This window comes from Convolutriloba macropyga, chromosome 1, assembly GCF_964194025.1.
Source record: "Convolutriloba macropyga chromosome 1, txConMacr16.3, whole genome shotgun sequence".
NCBI classification, from domain to species: Eukaryota; Metazoa; Xenacoelomorpha; order Acoela; family Convolutidae; genus Convolutriloba; species Convolutriloba macropyga.
Genome location: NC_134468.1, coordinates 73,870,238 through 73,883,974, shown reverse-complemented (window position 1 = coordinate 73,883,974; position 13,737 = coordinate 73,870,238). Strand labels below are relative to the sequence as shown.

General features: G+C 34.2%; 1 protein-coding gene and 1 pseudogene across 1 annotated transcript; both read right to left on the bottom strand.

Moving 5' to 3' along the window:
• The window catches only part of LOC142342488 (uncharacterized), a 371,331-nt pseudogene that overhangs the window by 49,371 nt on the left and 308,223 nt on the right, over positions 1 to 13,737 (bottom strand).
• On the bottom strand, positions 2,040 to 12,458 carry LOC142351421 (uncharacterized). Its single transcript, XM_075403429.1, has 4 exons — positions 12,347 to 12,458; positions 5,960 to 6,159; positions 5,234 to 5,386; positions 2,040 to 2,639 (listed from the first exon to the last, which is right to left on the bottom strand). The coding sequence occupies exons 2-4, from the start codon at positions 6,102 to 6,104 to the stop codon at positions 2,455 to 2,457; spliced, it is 483 nt and encodes a 160-aa protein (XP_075259544.1). The 5' UTR covers positions 6,105 to 6,159; positions 12,347 to 12,458; the 3' UTR covers positions 2,040 to 2,454.

The window sequence follows — 13,737 nt, the reverse complement described above, 5'->3', positions numbered from 1 at the left end:
TGCTTTAGTTTAATTGAAGGGGTGTGAGTTTGAGGGACGCCACGCCATATAACAGCAGCTGAAAAATAAGAAGAGAGAGAGAGAAATAGAGATCAAACGTGAACGAGAAAGAGAAGGAAAAGTCCCAACAGACAGAAAGAGAGAAGAGAAAGTGCTAAAAAAAATTTTCCATGATAAGATTTGAACCTGCAACTACTAGTTTTCTATCCTTGTTAGTAATTAAATCAAACAAAAACTGAAAACTGCTAAAATTTAAAGAAAAGTTTTCCTTATTTTGCGGTGTTAAAAATTAACGAAAACCATTTTTTTCTGTCTGGAGTTCTATCAAGTCTTGCAAGACTGAAAACGTTTCGTTGGGCAGTTTTGACGTTAAAATCAAAAGAGGAAAGATAACCAAATATTTTGAAAAATTGGAGATTTTAATAAAATCTTCTTTACATTAAATATGGTCATATCCTTAAAAACATTTCATTGTCTCAAGAGACTATCCAAACTTTAAATGGTTTCACTTGATCTCAAAGATCCATAAACTTGGAACATGATAAAAAAATTCCCGAAATTGAGAGAACTGGGGTCATTGAAATTTTTAAAACCATTCCATTAACTCTAGAAACTATGCAGCAGCTTTTTCTCAAGCCGTGGAAAAGGTCCCTTGGCCCTTGGTGCCGGAACAAACCAAAAAAGTACAAAAAAATTTTAAAAAATTTCCTAAAATTGCAATTTTTTCAAAAAAAAGCTGCTTAAATTTGTCGTATTAAATGCTTCAACATTTCATTATCTCTAAAAGCTATGCGGTAACCTTTGAACAAACCCTAGAAAGTATTCCTTAGCTCTTGAGCCTGGAAAAACCTAAAAAATTGTTAAAAGAAATATCAAAAAACTTGAAAAAAAAGTTTTATTAAAAAAATTGCCAAAATTTGTAATATTCAAAAGTTTAAAACTGATCCATTGCCTAAAACATTTTCAGTAACTTTTTATCAAACCCTAAAAGAGGTTTTCTGACAACTTAGGCTGAAAAACCTAAATAATGGCATTAAGTGAAAAAAATTGCAAGTTTTGTCGAAAAAATGCTAAAATTACTGAAGTTAAGAAAATTAAAAAACCTCATTACAACTAGTAACTACACAATAGCTTGTTGTCAACACCTAGAGGAGGTCCCTAGACTCTTTAGGCTGGAGAACAAAAAACGACAAATTTTGAAAAAATTTGAAAAAAAGTTATCGAAGATTGCGAAATTATGTTATTTTATAAGTTGAAAACTTTTCCATGTCCAAAAAAAAATTTTCGGTATTTTGTTATCAAACAATTAAGAACGTCTTCTGGCCCTTGGGTCAGGAAAGACTTGAATAATAAAAATAGGGTAAAAAAAATTCGAAAAAATTTCTACGTTTGGAAAAATATGGTAAATTTATGATGTTCTAATGTTGAAATCATTCCATCGCCACTAAAAACATAGCGGTGACCCATTATCGAACTCTACAGGAGGTTCCTTGACACCTAGGACTGATAAAAACTCAAAAAATGGGGAAAAAATCAAAAAGCTTGAAAAAATTATAAAAAATTAATATAAATTTGCTTGTTTTTTGCGAGTGGTTGTTCGTCAGTAGCTAGGCACGGAGAGGGGGGGGAGTGGGACAACAGTGGGGTTGGGGGCAATAGCAGGGGGGTCCTCAATCTCTAAGAACCCATAAGTATAAGTCTCCAAAACAGTTTGAACTGAAACAGAGCTGAAAGGCTCTAAGAGCACCTAATGCCCGCTGAGAGCTACCTGTTTATCCCATTTTTAGAAGGAAAAGGCAATTGGGTCAGACGATAAATCAGTCAAGCAAGAGATCGCATAAAAAGAGACCGACAGGACTAATATATCTGCTACATACTTTGTTTGAGAGCAATTAATCAACAACAGTTAATGCGGTGTCGCTTTTTTTAAGGAAGTTTCTGTGAGAATTGACATCCGAAAGTTTGAATACCTTTAAAAATTAGGTGCGTGGTTTTTCAAAACTAGTTGTTAATCATTCATTTTTTTATTTCATTGGAAGCAACATCCATATACATAACAGTAATTTACAATTTAAAAGACATATTAAACTGCCAATCATGTCACTAGTTGTCAAAGTGACAACTATGTTATCACATAAAATAACATTCTGTTGAAATTAATGGTGTTATTTCAGCTCATAAATGCTCTCTGTCGTTTCGATTTTTGATCTTTTCCGAATTGTAGCATTTTTAGAGATGATCGGATGAATCCTGGAGTGAAGTAAGCCTTCATGCATTTTATCAAATAATTACAAAAGCGGTCAACATTTTGAAGAAAGCCGTATTTTTTGCATTTTGCAGAAATATTTGGACATTTAGACGAAACGATCCTTATTTTTGTTGATTTTTGTAAGATTTTTATTTCTTCATCTGTATGATTTCGTTTTGCTTCGACGTGATCTAATTGACGTTAGTTCAACAGCAGTCACGACAGCAAGGCTGAGTATTTCGATCGGCACATGCGAATATGACACATGCTATTGCAAATGAGGAGCTGTACAGGATTGTACTCCACCAGAGTAGACCAGCATAGGCAGTCGAGGCATCTAAAATGCTGGCTGCTGCTGTCACCAAACTAGCTGCCAGGATTATGCAAGCCTCTAAAACATACGCAATATGCTCACAGAAAGGTTATTTCGTTATTTAAAAAGTTTCGAAGAACTTAAAGTAGACCACTACACGCTAAATATTGTATAGGTAAATTTACCTGAACAGTGCACAGGCGAAGCCATGTGCAGTAAAATTTACCTGCACAATTTTCCACAAATTTGCTTACCTGCACATTGTTCAGGTAAATTGCCTGCACACTGTTCAGCTAAATTACCTGCAATTTCTTTGATATTTCTAATGGATAAATTTGAAACAAAACATTTCTGGAAAAACTTCATTTTGAAGAAAAAACAATGTGTATATCATCTTTTTGGACCGGTAAAGCGTTCTCATGAAAATTTTATAAAAATTTTAAGATTTTTTCCCAACTAAAAAGAAAGGAACCGTAAAAAATAAGTTTTTATTATTAAACTCCTTCTCTGACAACTCTCAGATAAATTTGAAAGTTCTAATTGTGCTCTTGGACTCCTGCTTTGAATTCATTGAACAGCACATTTCACTTTATTTTTTCAGGTAATTTACCCTCAAAGTAAGCATACTGTAAAGGTCAATTACCTGAAAAATTTCAAGAGAACAATTTGAGCTTGGTAATCATGGTTTGCTCGGTTAAGGTGTTTTTTCAAGACTGCGTGCACAAAACTTATTCTATTTGGCTTACAAAAATTTGTTTTAACTCTTTTTCGTTTTAAAACTAAAAAACAATTAATACATTCAAAAACGTCAGAGAAGGAGTTTAACGATGAAATATTAATTTATTTTACTCATGAAACTTTTATATGTTTTTTTTTTCAAACTAAAAAGAAATGAACCGAATAAAAGTTATATAGATTTTTATTTTTAAACTCCCTCTGACAATTTTGAAAGTTCTGATTGTGCTCTTGGATGCCTATATTGAACCGTCAACTCTTCTTCTTTGAAACAACCAAAAAATTGGTTTTTTAGTTGTTTTTTTAACAAGAAATTTCGGTTCAATATAGGAATCCAAGAGCACAGTCAGAACTTTCATAATTGTCAGAGGGAGTTTAACAATTAAAATCTAAATAACTTTTTTTCGGTTCATTTCTTTTTAGTTTGGAATCATATAAAGCTTCATGGCTAAAATATTTTAAATTTTTATTATTAAACTCCTGCTCTGAAATTTTTGAGTGTATTAACTGTGCTCTTGGACTCCTGCATTGAAAAAGCATTTCTACTTTAAAACAACAAAATTAGTGCTAAAGTTTAGCACAAAACTTTTTCAAACGATATAGAATTAATACAATTTTTTTGTAAACGAAATGGAATAAATTTTGAGCTCGCAGTCTTAAAAAAATACCTTTAAAGAGCAAGCCTTGAGTTCCAAGCTCACAATGCTCTCTTATAAATTTTCAGGTAATTCACACCTAGGGTATCCTTACTTTGAGGGTAAATTACCTGGAAAAATTAAGGCAGAATGTGGAGGTAAATCTACCTTGTTTTTGTCCTGTGCAGTTTAATTGCAGGTAACTTGTTCAGGAGGACTGCGTGACGCATCAACGCTTAGAAATTAGGCGTTGATTTTATGTAAAATCTACGCTTAGGAGACCCAAAAATGATAGACATACGTTTTGAAACGCCACAAATATGTACGATCAACGCTTTTGAACGCCAAAATTATTTTGGATTATATATGTTTGCTTGTAAAGATCTGCTCTTACAAACATTATGTAATATCCTCAAATGGAAGCGTTATAAAAGAGTCCAATTTTAAATAATGAAGTGCTTGAGAAAACTAAAGTTCTGTGGCAATCTGGATCTTTGGAAGGAGAGGTAAGAAGTATGCAAGAGGCCAGTGTTTTGGGTCTCAGAGACCGATGTCTAAGAGTTTAAAAAAGATCTACGTCTGTAAGATCTACGCCAAAAAACGCAAAAGTATGAAAATTCTCTGCTTAGAAACGCAACAGTGGGTATGAGCTACACTTAGAAACGCAGAATTAAGGAAGATCTACGCTTAGAAACGCAAAAACATGTAAAATAAGCAGTAAATAGCACTGACAAGTTAAGAAATTCACCCCAATTTTCACCGCCTTCTTTATGTAGTGACTGCGTTGAATTTTAAGTTCAGAGCTATCAACAAAAATTTATTGAAAAAAATGCGATGAATTCTTTAAATTGTCAACGCCAGTTACGCTTATTCTCGGCCAGGGAAATCAAACAAAAGTGTCAACAAAAACATTTAAGCTCTTGTTGAAATTTCTGTCCCTGATTATAATGCTCAGTGGTGCGACTGATTGAAAAAAATGAAACAAGTTTTTCACTTCCTTTCTCAAACGAAAACTCAATATCTGATTGAAGATTAATTGGAGCGCACAAAAGTCAGCACATGTATGGATTCTGCTTGATCACTTATTTTGGTCTGTGCCTCAACTTGGAGCTCTTTTTGCGACTCCGGCTTTATGGAGTCGTCATGCAACTAGAACTCGGAATTTTTGCTGCTATTTAATCTCAGAAAAATGAGATGATTGTATGTTAATACATGTGGAATCAATTAACCTCAGTTTTATTTTATCTAATAGTTTTTTGTTACACGGCCGCGAGCAGATATGGTAAAAACGATCAGACTGACCACCGCAGATGTGAAGTACGAGGTTGGCAACTAGTGGAGGAGTCCTTCCATCGTACTTCTTGGCACAACATAGAATACTCCATGTCACAACACACCCAATCGTTATGAAAACAGTGATCACGTGGAAGGCTAGACCCGCTTTTACTAAATCACCTGAAAGGTTGGGCACCAAGTTAATTGAGATGTATATCGGATTTTGTCCCTCTGTGCTGTTGGCGCACATCATTTGCAACCCCCAAGATCACATACCAGATTTTAACAAGATTTACTATTTAATTGCAGGTGCTCTGTAACGAGGTAACGGAGGGGGGGGGGGGCAAGAACGGAAAAGATTTGGGATATCATATGAAGGTCATGTTTATCTGGTTCTGAGGTTCTCAGCGGACATGAAAGTGTTACGTTCCTAAATTAAGCATATTGGTATAATTTTAGGCAAAAGTACCTTTGATCTAATTAGGACCGCATTGACGTTCTTAAACAAAATCAAACCTCAACTTCCACAGCTGTCTTGTATCGTAAACAATTTTAGCACATTTATACAACCTGCAAAGATTCTTCAATAGGAATCATACGAAACCATTTTATTTTTTGTTAACACGCCTTTCTGATTTTTTCTCATTAAAAGTCACCGATTGCATCACATAATTACATGACATCAATTTCTTCAAATTTAGATGACAAATTATTTAGTGCATATTTAGCAAGCAATACAAAGTAATTTGTTACCGTTTGTGCCACTCATGTACTCATGGCTGTAAAGGGAAAATGTTCCAAAAGTGATGAACCCAAGGGTAACAAATAGGAGAGTGTAACAGCAGAGCCCAATGCCCACTGCACTGAAAGTGATACCCACTGTACAACAGTCACACATTCTCTATCTTCTTCCTTCGTTCCGTTTTCTCCAACTTCTTTGAACTTTAACAGACCTAAACCATTTTTACGTCTTCAGTATGAATCAACATGCAGTGCATGCTTTGATGACGTTCGAATTCAACTGATTGCTAACTCCAATTACTTAGTGAGCATAAAAATGTTACGCCCTCCCTCCCCTGGCGCAAGTGCTGTCCTTACGCAGTAACGAGCTAAAAAAACAACATAATTGATAAATTGTCATCACAAAAACACTGAAGATACTGCGCGAGGGACCAAACTAATCCGGATCTTTTTCGTTTGTGCGCCCCTCCAGCTTATTATTTGCAGCAAAAAGTACAAATTTTTGCGTGTTTCAGGAGTCTCAGGAAGAGCGTGCCTACGAGCATTGAACAGCAAGGTTAAGGGGACACATCAAGAGGGGTCAAAGTCCTAAAAAACTTAAAAAGCAAAAAAAAGTAGATGGATAGGAATTGAGCACGGGCCAAATAGCTGTTAGTCAGGAGATGTTACTATGTGAACAAGTGGTCTTGTGAGAATGCTCGCCCATTGAAAAAACTTATTGTCCTAAGTAATAGGGATTTTGTGATGGAGGTTAGGGTTGCTAAGGCTAGATGAGAAGGCGGTTTAACTCGACAGGTGGCGTAGGGTGGACAATAGGAGTGTTGAGGGGGGGGGGGGAGGGAGGTAATGAAGGTGGGCTGATAGCGGGGGGGGGTTGTGGGGTGACTGAGGGGGTCAAACTCCTGAGACTGAAAACCGCCCTTCACGCCATAAAATTTTTTCTTCAAAAGAAGGTTTTGTGAATCGCATTCTTAGAAAAAGTAAGGCTCTAGCAGAACATATTGCCCTATCTGTTTATTCTGTTTTTGCGTACAAAAAGTAAAATGAGTCAGACAAGAAATCGGTCAAGCGGCAAAATTGCATAAAAAAGACCACACGACTAAATAATTGCTACAAACTTTGCTGGAGAGCCATTAAAAAGCATTCATTATGATACCTGTTTGCCAGCGCAACTGCAGTAATTAAAATAAATTTCAGGTCTCTGAAGGCAAGTAAGTTGAATATCGGAAACGTTTTTATTGTCTCCTCATGTGGTTGCGTTTTTCGTTGTTATGTTTTTAATAATCCTTGAAGAACTACCCCTGTTTATTATTATTTCACCACAATTACAAAAATCAGTCTGCAAGCTTCAGCATACAATTGTGATTTACTAGAAAAAAGTCCGGATTTTTTAACGCGAAAAAGTTCTGTTGCTTCCCTCACAAGTTCTTTCGAATGAATTTACTAGGTAACTGGGGCCAGGAATAAATCTAAAATTGGAAGACACTCAAGACATCAAAAACAATCAGCGGAACGTTGACTTTGAAAAATAGCTTGTTTCCTTTTTTCTCAAGAAAAGTTAATTACTTCCACTCTTGTCTTTTATTTAAAAAATACCTTCTAATAACTTCCATTTCACTGAATTTTGGTAGGTGATTGCAGGCATCAGGATCAATCAACAAAAAAAAAATTGAAAAAAGACAGGTTTTTGTTTCTCTCGCAAAACAATTTTTGTTCTGTTAGAGCCAGTTCTATTGGTCAGCGTTTCAGTTTTCCTATCAATGACGGGTTTCATTTTTAAAGAAACAGCGAACAGTAAAATAAAAAAAAAACAGAACATTTGTCAAGAAAATCTTGTGATTTTTTTTCTTAATTCAAAGAAAGGTACAATTGTGTACCTATACTGTTCCATTTGAATAAGTTAGTTCCTAATATAGATAATTTTATTTGCAAACAGATTAGTTATTTCAATAAGCCCGATAATCTTTAAAAAATTATACAAATTTTTAAATTTCATTTGATATTTTTCTCATACTCTGTAAGACTCTTGTTCTTCAGTTCTTCTTGAGTCGGTCAGGAGTATCACCGTTGTTGATTTCGCTTGGCTTTCCTACATTTCAATGACAGAAGATCCTTTTAGTTTTGAAATTTGATGAAAAAAGGAAGAAGTTATATGTTTACTTTCTTCTTTTTTCGATATTTTTATTGTCTTTGAGTTTGAATTTTTCCGATGCTTAGATTAAAAATTTTTCCTGCTTTATCGATATTTGCAACCAGTTGATCTACAAAAACTTTAAAATAATAAATTAATTACTAGGAGGAGGAGAAAGAAAACATGAAAAGTAAAAATAACTTTTTACAGCTTTTTTGCATATCGAATACTTGGTTTTTATTAAAATGTTTTTTTTTTATTTTTTTTAATGAAAACTATAACAAACTGAATTAATTTGCCCAGTCACTCTCTAAAACCCAATAATTTTTCCTTTCTGTTTTTTCCTGTTTTCCACGTTAAATCAAAAGCAACCTCTAAGTGATTCAAAATTGTGTACCTCTCCTTCTTTTGGGATGCCTACAAAAGTGAAATCTTAACAGAAGACAAAAAGCCGGCCCAGCTTAATATTCTCCTATTTTCAGAAACTGTTGGCACACAATTAAATTAAAACAAATTTTATGGTAGAAAGAAAAGCTGCCTGCAAGTTCTTCACGAAATTGTCATAACATCTAAGATCCAAAAAAGGAGCGTTCTTTGAAAGCTGGTTTACATATTCATTAAAACATTCCGTACAAATTAACTGCCTTTTTACATTTTTTTCAATTTAGCATTGCGAGATACTTTCACAAGATGTTGTTCTCTTTTGTCAGATTTTTGAAATATAATTTATTGCGTCTCATATATTTGGCAGCAAAACAATTATAGCTTCTTAAAGTCAATTCAATTTTTTTTCGAACATGGAAAAATCAAATTTAAATTATTCTTTTCCAAGTCGATCACCTCTTTGGTTTTCTTTCATTCCCTCCATTATTGCTTCATCCAAAGATGACTGGTCAGAAAAATTGCTTAATATAGATTAAGTTTTCTTACACGTAACAATAAACGGGAGCGTGCCATAGTGTCCTATAATATCATTTTTCAGTTTTTCACAGCAAACCTATAATTAACATTAGGTAAGTGTAGGTTAAGAAAATCATAAAAATTAGGCAAGTGCAGGTTAAAAAAATTTCATTCCAACAAGAAAATAATCTTTCGATGAACATAAGTTCCCCTTTAATTTGAGGGAAAAATTTTCTACTGTTCTAGCAAAATCAAGAACAATGTTCTAGTCATCATCCCTGCTTCTCACACTACGGTGGGCGTAGGGGGAGTTAAAATTGAATGGTCTGATTTGGATGATACAACGGGAAAACACAAAAACTCTTTTTTTTGTAGAAAGTCAGCTTTAATTGTAAAGCATGGCTGAATGCCGTTGGACAAATTGCTTTGGTGTTGTCTACTGAAACACAGAAACGATAGCACAAAAGAGCGAGGAAGGTGGAAACACGGGAGTGGGGAAATGAGGATCTAAGACCACCCGTTACAACATGACAATCTTTCTCCTCAAGTATTTTTCAGCAACTTTGCTAGACGGTACTTTTTGAGGTTACAAAAACTCTAAGAAACATACCCAGAGAAATAAAGCCTTGAAGTTTCATCAGTTTATTGCATTCTCGAGCCAACTTAAATTGCTCAAGCGAGCTAAAAATCGTTGGGAATATTCTAGATAAGAAGCCAAAACCAATACGATCAAGCGAAAAGTTTGCATGAATGAAAACATAACAGTAAAATACCGGAAAAAACTAGAAGATTCTCGAATCCAACCTTACAAAAATTAGTAAAATTCAAAAAAGTAGCGGGAAAGGGGATTGAGCTCAAAAGTATTTTTGAGTGGTCAAAGCCGTATATGACCATTTTACCCTCATAATAACTTTTTCACCTTGAATATTACCAACAGCTCCTAATTTCTATAAATTAGAAACTAAACAACTGTTTAAATACAATATAAGGAAACAGAAGTCGGCGCCTGAAAACGGAGATAATTGGTCGAATAGAAGGAGGGAGGTGAAAACTCAAGTCATGAACAAACTTGCTTCAGCTAAAAACTTAGAGCCCGTGTGGTAGGTTGAGTGGGTAGTTGGGTAGTTGGGCCGAGGTGGGTAGGCTGCAGTTGGGGGGGGGGGGGGGGGTTGGTAGATAGGTGGAGAGTAGGTTGTTTGGGTATATAGAGAATCACGTAACCTCGCTTAAAACACAATTTTTGAAGTTTGATAATGTCGCACTTTATATAAGAAAATCTGGCACCTCAGAATCTGAGACTTTCGTGATCTGGGAAACTAAGGCGTGCTAGTGATTTTTTCAAACAATCATTTTACTCTGCTAAATTAAGTTCAAAGATTTGTAGAAATGAAGCTTCTACATTGTTTTACAAGCAAGCTAAAATATAGCCAGCAAACTGCCGGAAAATAGCCACCGTTGATGCGCTTATTTCAAAAATTGCTCAAAATTGCATGCGAATTGTTAGATTATAAAACTATACGTAATTCAGCTTTTAAACTGAACGGGATTAAGCTTAATACTAATTTCAGCTAGTAATGGCTCTAAAGAACTTTGATAACCTAATGCCCTATGACTAACTGACCGAGCTTTAAAGATTTATCCCGTTTCTTTGATTTTGCTCTTTTGACTTTGACTGTATTCACCACTTTGCGTAATTCAATGCGGGAACGAATTTAAAATCCATTTAGTTGAAACAGTGAGTGAGGTAAGTCAGAAGTCAAAAGTGAAAATCGTGATATATGTAAAACGGAAAACGTGATAAAAATGCAAAGCAAATTAAAAAAAAAGAAGGAGAGCGCCCAAATAGTAGCCGTTGAGATGCTGACAGCGGCTAATAATTACCGCACAAGGCTAATTGAGGGCTCGTTTCTTCGTTTCTTTTTCTAGAAACTTAATCCGAACCAAAATTTAAAATGGAGCAACCTACTTGTTAATTTATCAAAAAGAGGATTACAATACAACTTCTCAAAAGAATTTTTATCTTTTTGAAAAGGAGAAAAAACATCGTTTCAAAACTACTTCCTAAATGTATGAAACAGAAGTTGAGCATTGTGGATTTTAAGGTGTGAAAACACATGCCCTTGTAGTTAAGTTCTAATTTAATGTCTATTAAAATTATCAAGATTTTATACCACTTCTAGAGATAATCAGACTGAAGGTTTTTCTACGCTCTTGATCTCAAAACCTTTCAAACATTGTTTCAAAATAGTTGAACATAACCTCAGGAATTTGTCGTCTATTCTTGCAAAAACATGATAGCAATAAAAAGGCAACAGTGAATTACGAGCCATATCAAAGAGTAATTAACTGATATTTATCAAGCAGTGTAAATAATTACAAATTTCTCATTTTAATATTCAACAGAAAAATTAAGTAAATTCCATTTTGGTCTCAAATCTCAAAGAAAATTTCAATCTCAAATTTTATTTGTCTCGAATTTCAATAATCAGTGGATAATAGAAAAGCTCTTTTATTTGATTGCGAAGCAGAAGGATAATAGAAAAGCAGAAACATTTTTAAGTTTAAAAATAGAGTTTTCTAAATTTGCCTCAAACTTAACTAAAATTTAGCATTCGCAATTTTTTCCCAATCCGTGTGGCGGCTATCGTTCCGTTAGAGCAGTGGGTTAAGGGTGAACTAAATGGGTTTCTCTTTCACATAAGATGTTGAGCGCCAAATGATTTATTAATTAAACCTTGCAACTTTTCTGAAAAATTGTAAAGATTTCGCTTTGTCTATTTCCATCTAAATTATAAACGGAGCTTTTAAAAGAAAACATGGTATTAATGGGCAAACTTAACGAGGAATTCAGAAAGACGATTCCTATTTGTTGATCATGGGAAAGTGGTATTTTTATGGGACAAGAACATAAAATGTAGCAAATTTTTACACAATTAAAGATATGTTTAATACGGACAAACGCCCACCAAAAAGTTTGTCGCTTACTCTCAACACGGGTGATTAAATTTGCTAATTCGCCACAAAAAATTGAAATTAACAAAAAAAATTCTGATTTTATATTAGCTTTCAATGACGAGCATTAAGATAAGTACATAAGTACTATGTAAAATCATCATATTGTTCATGAATTCATTATGTCTAATTGCACTTGAACTAATATATCTGTTGTCATTTTGAAATTATATCACTTGAGAATTAATTTGGACGAGCTCATAGAAAACTAAATTAGTTCTCATTAGATTTGTTCCGTTATTACGTTTGCAATTTAGTTTTGTGAAAAAAGCCCAGAAAATTCTAATAATTCAGCGGTTAACATCTTTTAGTTTTGTTCTCTTGGAAACTTGACAATAATGCAATCATTAACTTACCTCAAGAGTCTGTCTGGTACCACAGGGTTCGAAAGAAAAATGACTAAATTTCAGTTTGAATCAGAGTACCATTGGTCAAAAATGTCAAATGTCAACAACCACAATTTGCCAGATGATTTTTTATTGCATTGACCAATTAAGAAAACCAGTTTTTAGATGTGTGATTGTTTTTTTTGTTAAATACAACAGTAATACGAGCTACTGGTCATTCATTACAGCTGAATATTGCGTCAACAATCCAATGAAACAAGCGAATGTGATTTCCGTTGTCCAATAATACGAACTATTACGTAAGCAGAGCATTAATAAGTTGTAGTATTATAAGACAATTGACGTAGTCTTCATTGTCATTGACCAATTTTTTACAGCTATGTTGACTCATGCAAAAACCACGCTCTTGTAACCTACGCGATTTAGAGTACTGTTTTTGACAATCAATACTTTATAAATGGTGTCGATTGTCCTTCGGCCTTGCTTCAATCTATTAATAACTCGATACTTCAAAAAGCAGTAGTCTAATATACAATACCTACCACACGGTTGAAAGGAAATTTTATTTATCAGACTGTCATAACAACCGTGTGATAATTAATGATTTTAATCAATCTCATTAGATTTGATAACAATCAGAAGTTGACTGTTTGTAACTTACCGGTGAAATAATTGTTGGCGCCCAGTTAATACAACGAAAATTCGAATTATTGGTAAAATTCTGCTTCTCTATCAGACTGTTTTTTTCCGCCATTCTTTTCTCGCCACTGTTGCTACATGAAAGAGGCGAGAAAAGAATGGGGGGGGGGGAGCTGATTTAATCCCAAAGCAACTGTTTCAGATTTTTGTTCAGTATTCATTAGTCAATCATTTATATCAATGTTAAGTTATGCTAATGTTGTTATCGCAACGAGAGATGATTAAAATTGGACAATTTGTCAACAAAGGAAGTGTTGAAACTCTATCCACATGCTAGCAAAAACAAAGATAGAAAGTGATAGACTCATGGTTGAGTTAGTAAACTGACACAAGGACACTGGTGCCCAAGTGTTGAGCACAAAGCTCGAGGAAGGCTTAGATTTGCGTTCAAACTGTTAAGAGACCTGAAATATAGTATAACTTCGTTGTTTTTCTCTCAGAGAAGGGCTCAAAAATGAGACTTCAGTATTGTGATGAAATTTCCGGTGCTCAAATTAGGCAACTAAGTCAAGAACAGGAAACAAATGCTCTGTAAAATAACAATTTAATTGAGTAAGTGGTCTCATACAATTTAGAAAAATTTAGACTAACTCAAGCTGCTTCTTGGTTTTTTAACTCAATAATTTTGCCCTTGGATCACCAAAATAATTGGTGGGCCAGGAATATGATAGAACAAATAAAGTTGTAAACAAAAGGACTAG